Genomic DNA, 15,403 nt, shown 5'->3' with positions numbered 1-15,403 from the left:
ACTACCATCTGGGAAATTATTCAAAATTATTAATATGCATGGAAAAATGCAAATTGAAACGACTCTCTATTATTACTTTATACTTTGCAAATTGGCAAAGATACTACTAGATGAAAATTATCAGTATTGGTTGGGTTGTGGTGGGGGGAGGGGGACGGGAAGAAATGCTAACTCATTATTGGTAGAACCATGAGTTTGAAACCAACATAGGATTATAAAATAAAAATAATAAAATTACTCCTACTGTGTGACCCAATGATATAAATATTAGGTATATACCTCAAGGAAGATATGAACAGGAAGGAAAGACCTATTGACACAAATAGCATTTATAGTAGGACTATATGTAGTAGCAAAGGTTGGAAATAGAATATACCACAGATGAGGAAATAACTGAAGAATGGAATATGAATGTAGTGAGATGTTATTTCACCATAAGAATGAAAATAAAAAGAATCCAAGGACTGTGAAAAGATCTATATGAAGTAATGCAAAGGGGAAAAAACCAGAACCAGAAGAACAGCATGTACATTGACTGCAACCATTTTGATGAAGGGGACATTATTGCAACTCAGGATAACTTGATATGGTCTTGCTAAAGTATCCAGCCTTCCATCCTTTTAGCACATAGAAAATAAGTGAAACATAGGGCTACTTGTGTGAAATGGTAAAAGACCATAAAATCATGAATCGACACTGAAAGTCAAGTCCCCTTCCTACCCCACCTCCAATGAGTCCATTCCCAGTTTTGGAAAAACTGCCTTTTGTATTGTATTACTTATGTTTTCAAGAAGTATATTTTGTGGTTTTCTTATGTTTATCAGCTATGTAAAAATTTCAATTTAAGAAAAGAAGTTTTAATGTGTACATATAATGGCATCTGGCCATAGGAAGAAAGGGCCATGGGATCCTATAATCTTATAAGAGCTCATTAGTCACTGTCTGCCTCTCCCCAACTCACTGACCACATACTGGGCAAATCATGTCTCTGGGAGTAAGTTTCATCTTCAATAAAACTAATTGAACTAAATCACATAATTAACATCTGAAATCCTTAAGAAAAGATTTCAGAGGTCACATAGTCCAACCTTCTAGTGAACAGAAATCCCTTCTTGTACAGCCCTGGCAAGTGAATGACAGAAGAGGCCTGAGATGACCTCTTAGCAAGTTACAGTGTCTCATTTTGTCAGGGGAGCTGAACTAACCACTGAGCTTCTTTTCAGTCCCTGGATGAAGCCCTGAAGTACTGCAACTATGTCTTCACCATCGTCTTCGTCTTTGAGGCTATGTTGAAACTAGTGGCCTTTGGGTTCCGTCGATTCTTCAAGGACAGGTGTGTAATGAGGAGAAAGTGGGGATGAAGGGAGCCTAGTCTGAAGAAGGAAGAGAGAGGATTATTTCCCCAAAGTGGGAATGGGATAGGGAAGAAAGGATAAAAGGTTAAAGACAAACTACTTTATAACTGCAAAGTTTGAAAAAAATGAACTCAAATATAGTCATTACTAAGGTCAGCATAGGGAATTGTCTTTCCAATCTCTCCAACATCCAGAGTCTCCCCCTCTAAGGTTTCTAGCCCACTACCCTGTACTTACCTTATATGAACTCATTCACTTCCAGGTTGTCTCTAATTATTAGGATGTGAACTCCAAGAATCATAGATTTGGAGTTGGAAGGAATCTTAGAGATCAAATCCAACATGCTCATTTTATAGATAAAAAAACTGAGGCTTAAAAAGTACCTGTATGGTGCAAGAGTGTTTTATCCAAAATGTGAATAAGTATTTGAGACAGAATTCAAACTCAGATCTTCTTAAGTCCAATGCTCCATCCATTTTGCCATGCTGCCCTTGGAGCCAAAGACTATTTTTGCTTTTCTTCATATCCCCAGGGCTTAGCACAATGCATCATATTGCAGTAAATATTTAACAAATATTTATTGTTTGATTGATTGATCAATCCAGATGAACAATGGGGGAAACAAGAAAAACAGACCCAGGGTTGTATTCAGGGAACACAGTTCTGGTGAAAGACAGAGAAAGGTTCAGGACATAGTTACTGGGAATAAAGCCACAGACTGAGGAAAGACAAGATGTATATCCTGAAAATCTTGATTTGAACAGATCAGGAGTAGTCCATACTCAGTAACTATAAGTGCTAATGAAAGATGTGAAGCAGGAGAGATCAGTGCGACCTCTAGTGGTCACAAATAGCTTCCTAGAGGACCCGGTCTCTGCATGACAGCCTGAGACTTTGATAGGGTGAAAGAAGAAGGAAAGGCATTCAAAGTGGGGCAAGAGGCTGAAGGAAGGCTCTGAAATGGGAATGAGGCTAGGTGGGGTGCATATTTGTATGGGGGGGCTGGGGAGAGGAAGAAGATAAAGGTGAGGATGAAGGAAAGGAGAGGTGGTGGTAGAATAGTGGGAATCCCACTAAACTAGAAGATAAAAGGTAAGAGATATGAACTTTCTTCTATAAACAGTGGATCCTTGCACAGGAAATGATGAGATAAAAATTATGGGAGCCAGTGACTTCATGGAAAGCCATTTGATTGCTTTGATAGCAGGGAATTCTATGCTGTGTTACAGTGGGGAAAACTCTGGCTTGAGAATCTAGAGAAGATTTCTAGTGCAATCTCCATCCCAAATCTTTTGATAACCTGGGCAAAATCAATTTTCTTCACTGGGTCTCAGTTTCCCCTTCTGTAAGACTAAGGCCTTTTTAGCTTTAAAACTTTGAGCTTTTTCCCCAAAAGAGTTTGGGTGATATGAAACAAAGTCAGGAAGTTCCCAAAACCTTATTTCCTCTTGGGAAAAGGAGAGAGATAGATTGAGAGAAGATTGAGAGTTAAGGGACGCAATGAACTCCAGGCACTCCTTTGCTCAGGTGGAATCAACTCGACTTGGCCATAGTGCTTCTGTCCATCATGGGCATCACCCTGGAGGAAATCGAGATGAATGCAGCTTTACCCATTAACCCTACCATCATCCGAATCATGCGTGTGCTCCGCATTGCTCGAGGTAGGTACTATCTGGGGCCCAGAATGTTGTCTGCCACTAGATAACCCACCACAATTGAGCTGTTCTTTACTGGGAGGTGGGAGAAGAAGGGGTGGTGGTGGGGAAAAGTGCCATGCTGAGATTGATGGAGAAGAGAGACGAATTCTATTAATAAGCCTATTCTAGCAAAGGCAGAATTTTTCAGGAGACTCCCTAAACAGGGACTATAAGACCTAAGTTCTTGATATGGATTACTATATACTTACTCACTCGCTGCGTGGCTCTAGGTCACCTCCTCTCTCAGGGTCCCCAGTTTCTTTCATATAAAATGGAAGGTATCGTTAGGATAAAATGAGAGAATAGTTGAATTCAACATTCATAAAGTATCTGTATGCTAGGCGTTAGGGAAGATCCAGGATGTGGATAAAACATAGCCCCTGCCTTCATGAATCTAAAAGTCCTCAAAGAGGTTAAAATGTAATTTGCAAAATTATCAGAGAACATGAACAGAACATCATTTATTTTTTCACTAAATGAGGCTAAGAAAAAATTACACATTCAAGAGCAGGAACCAAATCAGTATTAGAATTGAGATTAAAACCCAGGATTCTAGGCACCTGGAACAGGGCTCTTTTCTATAGCCCCAGTTGTCTTGTTTCTTTTTCTCACTGCCAACAATCCCATCAATGAAGTAAACAGGTTTTACCATCCCCATGATCCCAGTGAAGAAATTCAGGCCTAAAGAGTTTAAGTAATCCACACAGTGAATTATAACAGTTGCAGCACTAAAACCTAGGGCTTCTGACTGAATGCAACATTCTTACCGGCCCACCATTCTGCCGCCCCTCTTCAATTTCCCCTTCCTTCAGACTCTGACCTGACCCAGATTTCCCTAGGGTGGCTGACTTTCTACTCTGTAAATCTATGCTCAACCTTTGGTTTCTCTCCTAGTACTGAAGCTTCTGAAAATGGCCACTGGGATGCGGGCCCTACTGGACACTGTGGTTCAGGCATTACCCCAGGTAGGTCCTAGGACTCTGTCTCTATGCCCTGGTCAACTCATCCCACTGGTCAGAGGACTGCCTGTAACTTAGAGTTGTGGACTCAGTAGAGAAAAAAGTTATGAAGAGGCAATGGGTCTCTGACAGAGGCATAGATTTTAACTTCCACAGGACATGGAGTAAGGGAACCAATCTATACCAAACATCACAGATTTGGGTTAGAGTCACAAAATAAATGCCAATAATGAAGTGATTATACCCTAGGGTGGTGGAAGGAGATCTCTAGAACTAGGGTAGGGTCCCATCTATTGAAGATGGCCTTTTTTCCAATTCCTTACTAATCTTCAGGATCTAGAATACACCATTCTGATCCCAGGTGCTACTCAAAAGTCCAGTGCCAACTTTACCTGAGCCACTGGGATCATCCATGTGTCCATCCATCTACCTAAAACATTCATTCAACAATTATTTATTAATCCTCTCATATGTCAACCCTGTGTGTGGTTTGGCTGTGTGAGAAACAGACTGGGATTCTTGAACCTGGTTTTAGAGCTAGAAGGTTCCTTATAAATAATCTATGCTAAAGGTTCTCAACCTGGAGCTCACTATAAGCAAGGGATCTATGAACGGATCTTAGGGATTCTGTAAACATAACAGGAAAAATTATATATTTATTTTCACTCATTCCTAACTGAAATTTAGCATTTCCTTCAATTATTTTTCATTATGATAATGAATCCATGGGCTTCATCAAACTTCAAAACTTCAAAGGAGCCCATGACACACAAAATGGTTAAGAAGCTTGGATCTAGACCAATCCCCTCATTTTAAAGATAAAGAAACCAAAGCCCAGGGGTGTTGATGGACTTGTCTCTGTAACATATTTAGCAATTGGAAGAACTAATATTTGAATTCAAGTCTTTTAACTCTTTCTGCCTCCCTCAAAGGGTTGACCAGGTTGCTCCCTTAAATTAAAAATTTCACAGTTTGAAGATGAAAAAGAAGGGTCACTCAGAAAATCACGTTCTGATTTGAGAAGTGAGATTTGCACAGAGCAATTAGTGATGGAAAAGATGTTTTAAGATTCCCATCTAACAGATGAAAGCCAGTAATAAGGGCCACTAGGGTTACGTGACTTTTTGTGTTTCCTTTCCAATAGACTTTTTGTCAAATTTTTTAATTCATAAATTAAGGAAATGCTGAATCTAAATTAGAGGTTAATGAAAATAAAGATGCATCTGGGAGGTGACTATGAACCACTACATAGAATTCCCAATCCCTCTATTTTGGTCCGCCTGCATTTTTTATTTCCTTCACAGGTTAATTGTACACTATTTCAAAGTCCGATTCTTTTTGTTCAGCAAAACAATTGTATGGACAAGTATACATATATTGTATTTAACTTATACTTTAACATATTTAACATGTATTGGTCAACCTGCCATTTGGGGGACAGGGTTGGGGGAAGGAGGGGAAAAATTAGAACAAAAGGTTTGTCAATTGTCAATGCTGAAAAATTACCCATGTATATATCTTGTAAATAAAAAGCTATAATTAAAAAAAAAGAAAAGAAGATGCAAAGTTTTTCCCACTCAAATTCATTGATCTCCTAAAAAAAATTTCACAGAATCCAAGTTAATTACCATCAAATACTCATACTTGGTTAGACATGGACTTATGACCAACATGAGGATGATGGCCCATTGCCCCACACTTGTGTGATCTCCCTAATAATCTGTGGGCTATAGGCAGGGATAGGAATGAAGAGCAGGCAAGTCACTGAAAAAAGGAAATAGTTCTACCAGCTGGTGCTGAAAGTGTTCTTAATCTAAGGCTTTTCCACTGACAGATTTTAGGGAGTCCATGAATGTGGTAAGGAAAAAATACATATTTGTATTCATGAACTCTGAAATTTAGCATACTTTCCAATTAAAAATTTAGGCAAAAAACAAAACATTATTCTGAGAAAGAATTCAAGGTTTTCATCAGGCTGCCAAAGGAATCTAGGATGCAAAACGGTTAAGGATCCCTAGGTTAAATTCCTCTCCATATGATTAACAGTTTCCCAGCCAAACATCAGCGAAATAAGGCTATGGAGAAAAACTTTCCTAAGCTATACTCACTGCTCTCTAATATTATCTCCCACTCAACAAAAAAGCCCTGCATGTTCCTAGAATTTCCAATAAATTTTAACAACTAAATGTAGTACCTCATTCCCAGTTAGCCCCAGGGCCCAGCAGTGTCCTTTGGAAGTCCCTAGAGAGAATCTGACCAATGGGGACATTGGGAAAATGGGAAACTGAGAAAAGGAAACTCCAGTATGAGGAAACCAGAAGAACACAGCAAGCCCAGAGAGTAGCCAGGATGCGGGGCTTCCTTTTCACAATGCCCAGGTGAGCTAGTCCAGTTCTAGATTTCGAGGAGTAGCAGAAGCCACTGATGGTAAATGCACATAGACCAAAAAAAAAAAAAATACTTGCAAGGGCTCCAATGAATTTCCTACTCTGGTCTTTAGGGGACCAAGCAATACAGAGAATAGTGTCTGGAAAAACCAGTTCTACCCAAACCTGCAGGCTGCACCTGTATGGCCACCACAGTTAGAAATAACTTTTAATAATAGGCCTTTTCCAAAGCATTGATACAAGGTAACTAGATCCTTTCTGAATGAATCTGTCGAGGATAAGCTGGTTAAGGATAAACCCACGGATTTGATTCAGTTTCACAAACGTTACTCAGTATCTATTCTGCACAAGTCACTATGCTGGGTCCTGAAACAAAAACAAAAAGCTCACATTTTACTGAGGGATACAATATATAACCATAAATAAAAACAGGAGAATTAAGAGAGGGAGAATGGAGAAACTGAGGGGCTCAGGAGAGGCTTCCTGGAGGAGCCAAGCCTTGAAGGCTACCTTTGAGCTCGTGCATGGGTATCGGCCATGGGCAGTGCCAGCACATCTGCTGCTGTAGGTCCTGGTTCTGTGAAGTATGCATGGCATAGGGGATGTATGGGAAGAGGCTCGGGCTCTCCCAGGCTGCCTCGACACTGGCGTGTGACAAGGGGTAAGAAGCATGTGGGATACAGCCAGTCTGTGTGTGGATGACCCCCGTGGGAGAATCCTGCCTTCCTGAGCCTGCAGGGTCCCGGGTGGGCTGGGGCACACCCAGAGGCGTGGTGTGGCGTGTGTGGAGGCTGTGCATGAGAAACACCAGGGCATGATGCCCGCCTGCCTGACCCCTGTTCTACTTTCTTCTCATGTAGGTAGGGAACCTTGGCCTGCTTTTCATGCTCCTGTTTTTTATCTATGCTGCCCTGGGAGTGGAGTTGTTTGGAAAGCTGGGTAAGTAGCAGCCAAGGTCTGTGTCTCTAAGCCAGTAGCCTGGCACCTCCTCTCCAAGTCAATGGATCCCATCCCCCAGAGCCCAGAATCCCTGCCCCCACTTATTTTACTATGGGTAAAAGAAGACATTTGGGCTCAGAAAATGGAATGGATAATGGCCGCCATCCTTACTTTCAATCTCTTCCCTTCTCATACCTACTATCTCCAGCACCATTTCTGTGAGAACACATATACACACATAGCTTTCATCATTATCAAAGATCCATAGCCCTAAATTTGTTTGTCTATGATGTCAAATTTTAATTTAACCTCCTTTATTTGCCTCATGGGGATACCAAGGCTCAGGCAGGGGAAGGGACTTTTCCCAGAATCACATAAGGAATGAGAAGAGCTGGGTTTCCCAGAGCGCCTGATGCCCCCTGGTGTTCTTATTAAAAAACTATTATGGTTTCATCCTTTGTCTTGAAAGAACATAGCAGAACAACAATCTAATTTGTAAAGTGCTTTACAAATGTTATCTCACTTGATCCCTACAAACATCCCTATGAGAGTAGGACTATTATTATCCTCATTTTACAAATGAGGAAACTGAGACTGCTCCAATTTACACAGCAAATAGGAATATGAAGAAGGCTTGAGACTTGGATCTTACTGAAACTGAATCCCAACAATCTATCTACTGCATCACTAAGATCATACGGATTTTAAGTAGCAGAGCTGAGTTATGAATTCAGATTCTCTGATACTAAACCTTCTTACTCTTTCTATCACGCCATCTTCCCTCAGCATCAGTACACAAACAAGGAATTTGGCTTCATACAATGAATATGAATGAACATGATGTGTTTACTTGCAGGTGCTTATGCCCATGCATGCACATGAATGCTTCATTTGTCAGAAGTATGCACATGTAATCACCCATATTTACTATGCAGAGGCTCCTGCATATATGCTGCCCCAGGAATACACATCTGTATAGTTCCCTAGGGAATTCTAACATTAAATTAATCATCAAATATCAGAGCATGTCCCTGGAACTGTGAGCTATCTGGGGCTTACATCCTCCATATGTCCTCTGGTCCCATCCATCAGCAGATGATTTCCTCCTTCTCTTAATCTCATGGGGTTTCCTGGCCACATGGCATATCTGGTTATCTACCAAATAAGGAAAGAAAAACCCTGATCTTTCTGCCCCTCAGACAAGGCTCCTTCAGTTGGGTACCCAGGCTTCCAAAGTTCATGCTAGGGGTCATCATGCTTTTTCTTCATGCCTATGGGACTCATTCCCATAAAGCACTTTATCTGAGCAGTTTTGGACAAGAGAGATAATCCTTATCATACACATGGGAGAACGGAGAAAGTGATTTTTCTCAAGGTCACATACTGGGGGTGGGGGGGAGGCAGGGAGGCCAGAACTAGGACTCTTTGGAAAGAAGCTCTTCTAATGAAATAGGGTCTCCTAGGGAACCACTGCCATCACTGCCCATATTACCAAAGATAAAAGTTCCAACTCTCTGGGGAACTCCAGAACAACCAGAGCCCTCTGTTCCTGCCTCCATTGGGTATGGGATGAATGAAGGAAAATACACCATTATAGAAACCCCAAAAACTGGGAAGAAAAAGAAATTCTATTACATAGACATTACATTAAATAGATAATAGCTTGGGGATTATCCAAGATTTTGGATTATCTGTGTCAGTACTCTAGACAATTGAGAACAAGCTAGACTGATTCCATAAAACTGATCATAAAGCCTCCCTCAAAGTATCCTTCTGTAAGGGCCCATAATAGTCCTACTTCTCTGTAGCACTGTATGGCTTCCCCTCTCATTTTATTGACAGGAAAACTATTTCATGCTCATGGAAATGATCAATAAGGACCTAGGGTAGGATGTTTTCCAATGCTAAATGCAAAGCTCTTTCTTTTACATTACCTAATTTTCATTAGCCTAATTTCTAACAGTCTTTGAAATGTCTTGCCAAAAAAAAAAAAAAAAAAAAAAGAGTGGGCTTCTCCATGTCAAGTAGCATCTTCATCCCTGATCCCTATCCTGCCAAGACTTATGTGCACCGAAGTGCCTCCTTCCCCATTATATAAAATAGAACTAACCTCATGAACAGAAAATGGGTTCAAATTCAGATGCCATTTATAGGTGGCCCTCTATTAATATGGTCTAATGGAAAAAGAACTGAATTTGGCATTAGAGGACCTTGGCTTGAATTCTATCAGCTGCTTAGGAGCTGTGTGATCTTGGCAAAATTTTTCTCCTCTCTGGGCCCCAGTTTCCTCATGAATGAAGAAGCTGGTTGGACCCAATAAGCCACACAACCTCTTCTAGATCTAAACCCTGTGATATATTTTGGGTGAATAGATCTCTCTCTACCCAGTGTTAATTTGCATTTCACAAGCAAGATAAAGTGTCTAAGAGAGAAATCACTAATTGACCTTAAAAAACAGATCACTCAGGGCAGCTAGGTGCCACAGTGGATAGAGTACCAGTCCTGAAGTCAGGAGGACCTGAGTTCAAATCTAGCCTCAGACACTTAATACTTCCTAGCTGTGTGATACTGGGCAAATCACTTAACCCCAATTGCCTCAGCAAAAAACAAAACACAAAACAAAAACAGATCACTTATTTTGGCCTCAGTATTCTCATCTACAAAATGGGTATATCAATCCCTATCCTGCTCTGCCTCCCTTATGGGGCTTTGGTGAGAATATGATTAGACGTTTTATGGGGAGGAAGCTCTTGAAAGTAGGCACAGATTGGGGCAGGAAGTAGGTAAACAGTGGCTATTACTCAGTAGTAAATTTGAAAAGGGGTATTTGAAAGACCCACAGGATGTTTGACTTCACAGGGATGGGAAAAAAACTTAGTGAATCAAGAGGCATGAAGACATAAAAGAAAACCAAGATGGATGTAAGAAAATATCTGGGAGTCAGATCCCCAGTTTGTTATTAGAAAGCTGGAAATGATTGGAGCCTCTCTTGGATCTGTGAGATTCATATGAGGACACCAACTTCTCCTAAAATAACCCTTAGGGTACAGTAACAGGAGAAGAGCTGCAGAGTCTGAGCCCATTTTGAAGATGGAAGGCTGAGGTTTAGGTGCCCAGCTATTACTGGGCTATAGGACTCTCCTTGGGGTTGGGGCTCCAAGGGCTGCCCCGGGCCACAAAGCCTCCTACACCCATCCCATCTGTAATACAAAGTCCAGGGTGGGACATTAAATAAGACTCACTGTATCAAGAGCTGCTGATAGCCAGAAAACAAGGCCAGACATCCAGGGACTCATTGCCTTGGCCTTCCCTTCCTGTACAAGGTCACTAAACAAATTCATTCATTCATTCATTTATTATACAAATCTTTTGCGTTCAGCCACAGAGTGAGTAAGATTTAGATAGCAGTCCTATTAGGCAGGTAATGGATTTAACTTTACGGATAAATAATACATTTCTTTAGCTTTTTTTTTTTTTTTTTTCTGTGCAAAGGTTTATGAAACTCTTTCCTTCCAAAAGTCTTGTGAAACAGATAATGCAAATGCAAAGGAGATCTGGATTCAAATACCACCTCAGAAACTTACTGCCTCTGTTTCCTGATCTGAAAAATGAAAGAGTTGGATTTAATGATCTCTGAGGTTCCTTCCATCACTAGATCTATGGTCTGTTGTATGATCCCTTTCTTGACATCCCAACTCGATGATATTGTGCTCCTAAATATTATCATCCCATTTTACAGATAAGGAACTGAAACTAAAAGCATTAAGATTTGCACAATAAGAGTCAAGATTTGAGCCCAGTTGTCCTGACTTTAATTCTGCTGTACCATCACTTGTTTGTTCATTCTCCACAATTGTATGTACTCATTGATCAGGACGAGGTCCTTGGGAGGGTTCTTCCTTCCTTCAAGAAAGAAAAACCAGGAGTGAATTATCTCCTAGCAGAGTCCTGGGCTGTCTGACCAGACCGGTGGGTCTCTTCTTGCTTCCTAGATTGCAGTGAAGATAACCCATGTGAGGGCCTGAGCAGACACGCTACCTTCACCAACTTCGGCATGGCCTTCCTCACCCTCTTCAGGGTGTCCACGGGGGACAACTGGAACGGAATCATGAAGGTATCTCCCTGGTGCCCCAAAGTGCCCACAACCAACATGCCCAGGCAACACAGTGGCCAACTGCTGATGCTTCTTCCTCACTTCCACCCCCAATCTTCCTAGGAAAGAAGGGAGGGGACAAAACTCCAGACTCTGCCCTACCCTCAGAGGAAGGCAGACCAGGACCCAAGTTCTACCTTCCTAGTGCTCACAATAAAAAGAGAATTGGGTAAAATGGTCTTTACAAGGATCGATGAAAATCTGATTCAGGGGTGGAAAGACTTCTGAGTAAGGTCAAGTGGCCAGAGAAAGCTTCCCAAAGCAGGTAGGGGGTATAATGGATAAAACACTGGATTTGGAGTCAGGAATATATAACTTTGTATCCTGTCTCTGATATGACTGTGTGAACTTGGGTAAGTCACTCTCACCCTCAGTTTTCTCATCTATAAAGTGGGGGTAATAACTCCTACCCCTTTGAGTAAGGATTTCATCAAATGAAATAGCATGTGTAAAGTATTTTGCAGTCCTTGAGGAGTTCAGAAATGTCACCCTTGATTGCTTGGGTAGCCTTGGAAAAGATGGTAATGAAAATATTCCAGGAATGAGCATAGCATGAGTAAAGGAGCGGGGATTGAGCACTGGGTACGGGTGGGGAGGAAGGCCATGAAGAACCCAGTTTAGCTGAATGAAAGGGGGTGGATGGGCATTAGGAGGAGAGGGTAAATTTGGATAGCTGTTTGGAGAGCAATGGATAAAGGACTTTCAGTGTAAATCTGAGGCAGGATTTATCTGTTTTAACTCCCCGGGATACTTGGTTAAAAATAAGTGAGCATCTAGGGCCAGCAGAAGTATTGCCTCTAACCCAGGCCAGCCTGCAGGGCAGGGGAAGGGTGGCTTGGGTGCCATCCCAGGCTTGTCTCTGTGGTTAGGACACGCTACGGGAGTGTGCCCGAGAGGACAAGCACTGCCTGAGCTACCTGCCCATCATCTCTCCCGTCTACTTCGTCACCTTCGTCCTGGTTGCCCAGTTTGTGCTGGTCAACGTGGTGGTGGCTGTGCTGATGAAACACCTGGAGGAGAGTAACAAGGAGGCCCGGGAAGATGCTGAGATGGACGCTGAAATTGAGTTGGAGATGGCACAGAGCAGTACAGCTCCTGCTGCCATGGCCCGAGGCCCAGGGCCGCCCCCTGGCCCAGACGGCCGGCCCCCCAGAGGGAGTCGCCGGACTGGGAGCCCTGAGTCCACTCTGTCTTCGAAGCAGCAAGTCCTGGTAAGCACAGCTAGTTACATCTGGATTACCTCCCTGCTTCTTCACATCAGCACAGCCAGACTTCTTTCTGGATAGGGGGCCTTTCCTTGCAACCTCCTATTCAACCCCATAGACCAAGTATTCTTAACCTGGGTCTGTAAACTTGGATTTGAATTGAAATTATTTCTTTATTTCAATATAATTGGTTTCCTTTGTAATCCTACATATTTTGGTTTATGCACTTAAAAACATTCTTCTGAAAATGAATCTACTGGCTTCCTGCTAAAAGTAGTCCAGAACACACACAAAAAGTTCAGATTTACTATAATCTCTAAGCTTGATCTGCTTCTGGTAAGGTCCAGTCCCATGTGACTCAGGACATTTAGATGTCATGGAGCTTCATGGGTCTTCACATGCCCAGACCCAGAGTTTAAAACTGGAGGAGAGGCCCAAGATGTAAGGCTGGAATGATTCAGGAGCCCACTAACTTGTGTCTCTACAGGAAGGAGCTGGGTCTTCCAGGGAGTCCCAAAACCTCCTTATGGTGCACAAGGTTGCTGTGTCCAGGATGCACTCCCTACCTAATGACAGCTATATGTTCCGACCTGTGGTGCCAGCCACAGCCCCAAACACCCTGCAAGAAGTGGAGATGGAGACATACCCAGCAAAAACCCCAACAGGTATGGGGAGAGGACTGACCAATATCTCACCCACTACCAGCAACACTATCACTCCCAGCAGGTCAAGGAGGGCCTGATCAGTGAGACTAGTCATCGGCCTTGTTGGGATGGGAGACCAGGAAGGGATGGTCAGATCAGGAAGAAAAGGAAGGAGGGAAGGGAATGATGGAAAGAACTACATTTGGCTTGGGAAGATCTGATCCCTGCTCTGCTAAATGTGAGACAGGTCAAGTCCCATACTTTCATTAAATTTCAGTGTCCCCTCTGTAAAAAGTGAAAGAATAAGATTAGATCATCTTTAAGGTTCCTCCTTTATGTGGCACAAGTTTGTTCCCTAGTCATAAGGTTTTCCAGTTTATAAAGTATTTTTGCATCTTTTTGCAATAACCTTGGAAAGAAGGTGAACAAAGTAGGAGTTTTTCTCTTCATTCTAAAAGAGAAACTGAGGTCTATTGAAAGTTTCCTGCCCATATAACACAAGAAATTAGTGGAAGAGCTGAGTTCCAGGTCCACACACTCTAAGCAGCCACTCGAGCCAGAATGGTAAGAGCTTCCATGGAAGCTCCAAGACTAAAGCCAATATTTGCCCCAAAATATCCATCCCATGAGTCCATTGTCTATGTCCTGCTCTTATGAGGTTGTAGAAGTCAGGGGGAGGGAAGCACATTAGTGCAGGTGCTGGCATCTTTCCCACATGTGAACATGCATGTTCACAAACACATAATTCCTCCCTTACATCCTCATCCTAGCAGGAAGAGGCACAGGTACTACCCTCCAGGTGTGCTTGCTCCAATGAACAAGTGTCTGGCTCCAAAACACCATAAAAACTTGCCTATTCTCTGGAGAAAGACTCCTAATAGCTTTTCATGAATATTCTGTGCCCTGTCATTTGATAGCCTCCTAAATGAAAGAGGGAGTCATGACTGTACAGTGGTGGGAGTGTGTGAGCAGCACACCTAGACTCATGGCTATCCCTGATGGCTGAAAGGGTGGCAGAGCTTTTGGTTATAGTCAGTCAGTAGGAGAGAGCCCAGGACAGCTCAGGCAGTTGTTAGGAGTATATTGTCTAGCTGACTGCTAATGGAATCTGTCCATGAAGCTAGTTGAGGTTCAGAGCCTACAACAGGGGGATGAACTTCATAGAAATGGGGCCACTCAAGGGGACATAAGGACCTGCTGCTGCATAGTGACTTAGAAAACTGCATATATTGCTGTTTCTTCTTTTCATTATTCCCAGGATAATTAACTGCTAAACAGTCATGCTTCCTCCTTCATATACTTGGGAAACAGGGATGTTTTTATTTAACCTCACAGGAATGACTTTACATTTATCCCTATTAAATTTCATCTTTTTATTTAAAAAAAAGAATGGTAAGACTTGGATTTAGGTCCTATCTCTGGTAATTATGGGCTGTGTGATCTTAGGCAATTCTCTAGAACTATAAATGCAGGTATGGTGCTGACCTAACTTGATAGCAATGGATAGAATGCCTCATCTTCTTGAGTTCAAACCCAGCCTCAGACATTTACCAACTTTGTGACCATAGGCAATTCATTTAGCTCTGTTTGGTTCAGTTTTCTCATCTGTAAAATGAGCTGGAGAAGGAAATGGCAAACAACTCCAGTGTCTTTGCTATGAAAACGCCATTATGGTAAGTTGGACATAATTGAAACACACACACACACACACACACACACACACACACACACACTACTCATTTCACAGTCAGACTGTGAAGAAAACACTCTGCAAACCTCATACCTCACCATAAATTCAGCAGTGCTGATTATTTTCTTTATTTTGGGCAGCTAGATGATGTAGTAGATAATATGATGATCCTGAAATCAAGAAGGAATATTCATCTCTCTGAGTTCAAATCTTGTCTCAGAGACAGCTAGTAAGTTCTGTGACTCTAGGCAACTCATTTAATTCTGTTTGCCTAAATTTCCTCATCTATAAAATAATCTAGAGAAAGTAATGGCAGATCATTCTAGTATTTTTGCCAAGAAAAAAACAAATGGGGTCATAAAGAATCAGACAAC

General features: G+C 42.0%; 1 protein-coding gene across 1 annotated transcript in view; it reads left to right on the top strand.

Annotated features, from left to right (window-relative positions):
• CACNA1H (calcium voltage-gated channel subunit alpha1 H) overlaps window positions 1-15,403 on the top strand; it is a 383,111-nt gene that overhangs the window by 356,925 nt on the left and 10,783 nt on the right. The window contains 7 exon segments of the mRNA XM_074279700.1: window positions 1,224-1,333; window positions 2,883-3,016; window positions 3,947-4,017; window positions 7,259-7,337; window positions 11,330-11,451; window positions 12,360-12,701; window positions 13,183-13,360. Coding sequence (XP_074135801.1) covers window positions 1,224-1,333; window positions 2,883-3,016; window positions 3,947-4,017; window positions 7,259-7,337; window positions 11,330-11,451; window positions 12,360-12,701; window positions 13,183-13,360 — 1,036 coding nt within the window.

This window comes from Sminthopsis crassicaudata, chromosome 1 (assembly GCF_048593235.1).
Source record: "Sminthopsis crassicaudata isolate SCR6 chromosome 1, ASM4859323v1, whole genome shotgun sequence".
In the NCBI taxonomy this organism is placed as follows: Eukaryota; Metazoa; Chordata; class Mammalia; order Dasyuromorphia; family Dasyuridae; genus Sminthopsis; species Sminthopsis crassicaudata.
Note: the sequence above shows the minus strand (reverse complement) of the source record. Positions and strands in the feature narration are given on the sequence as shown.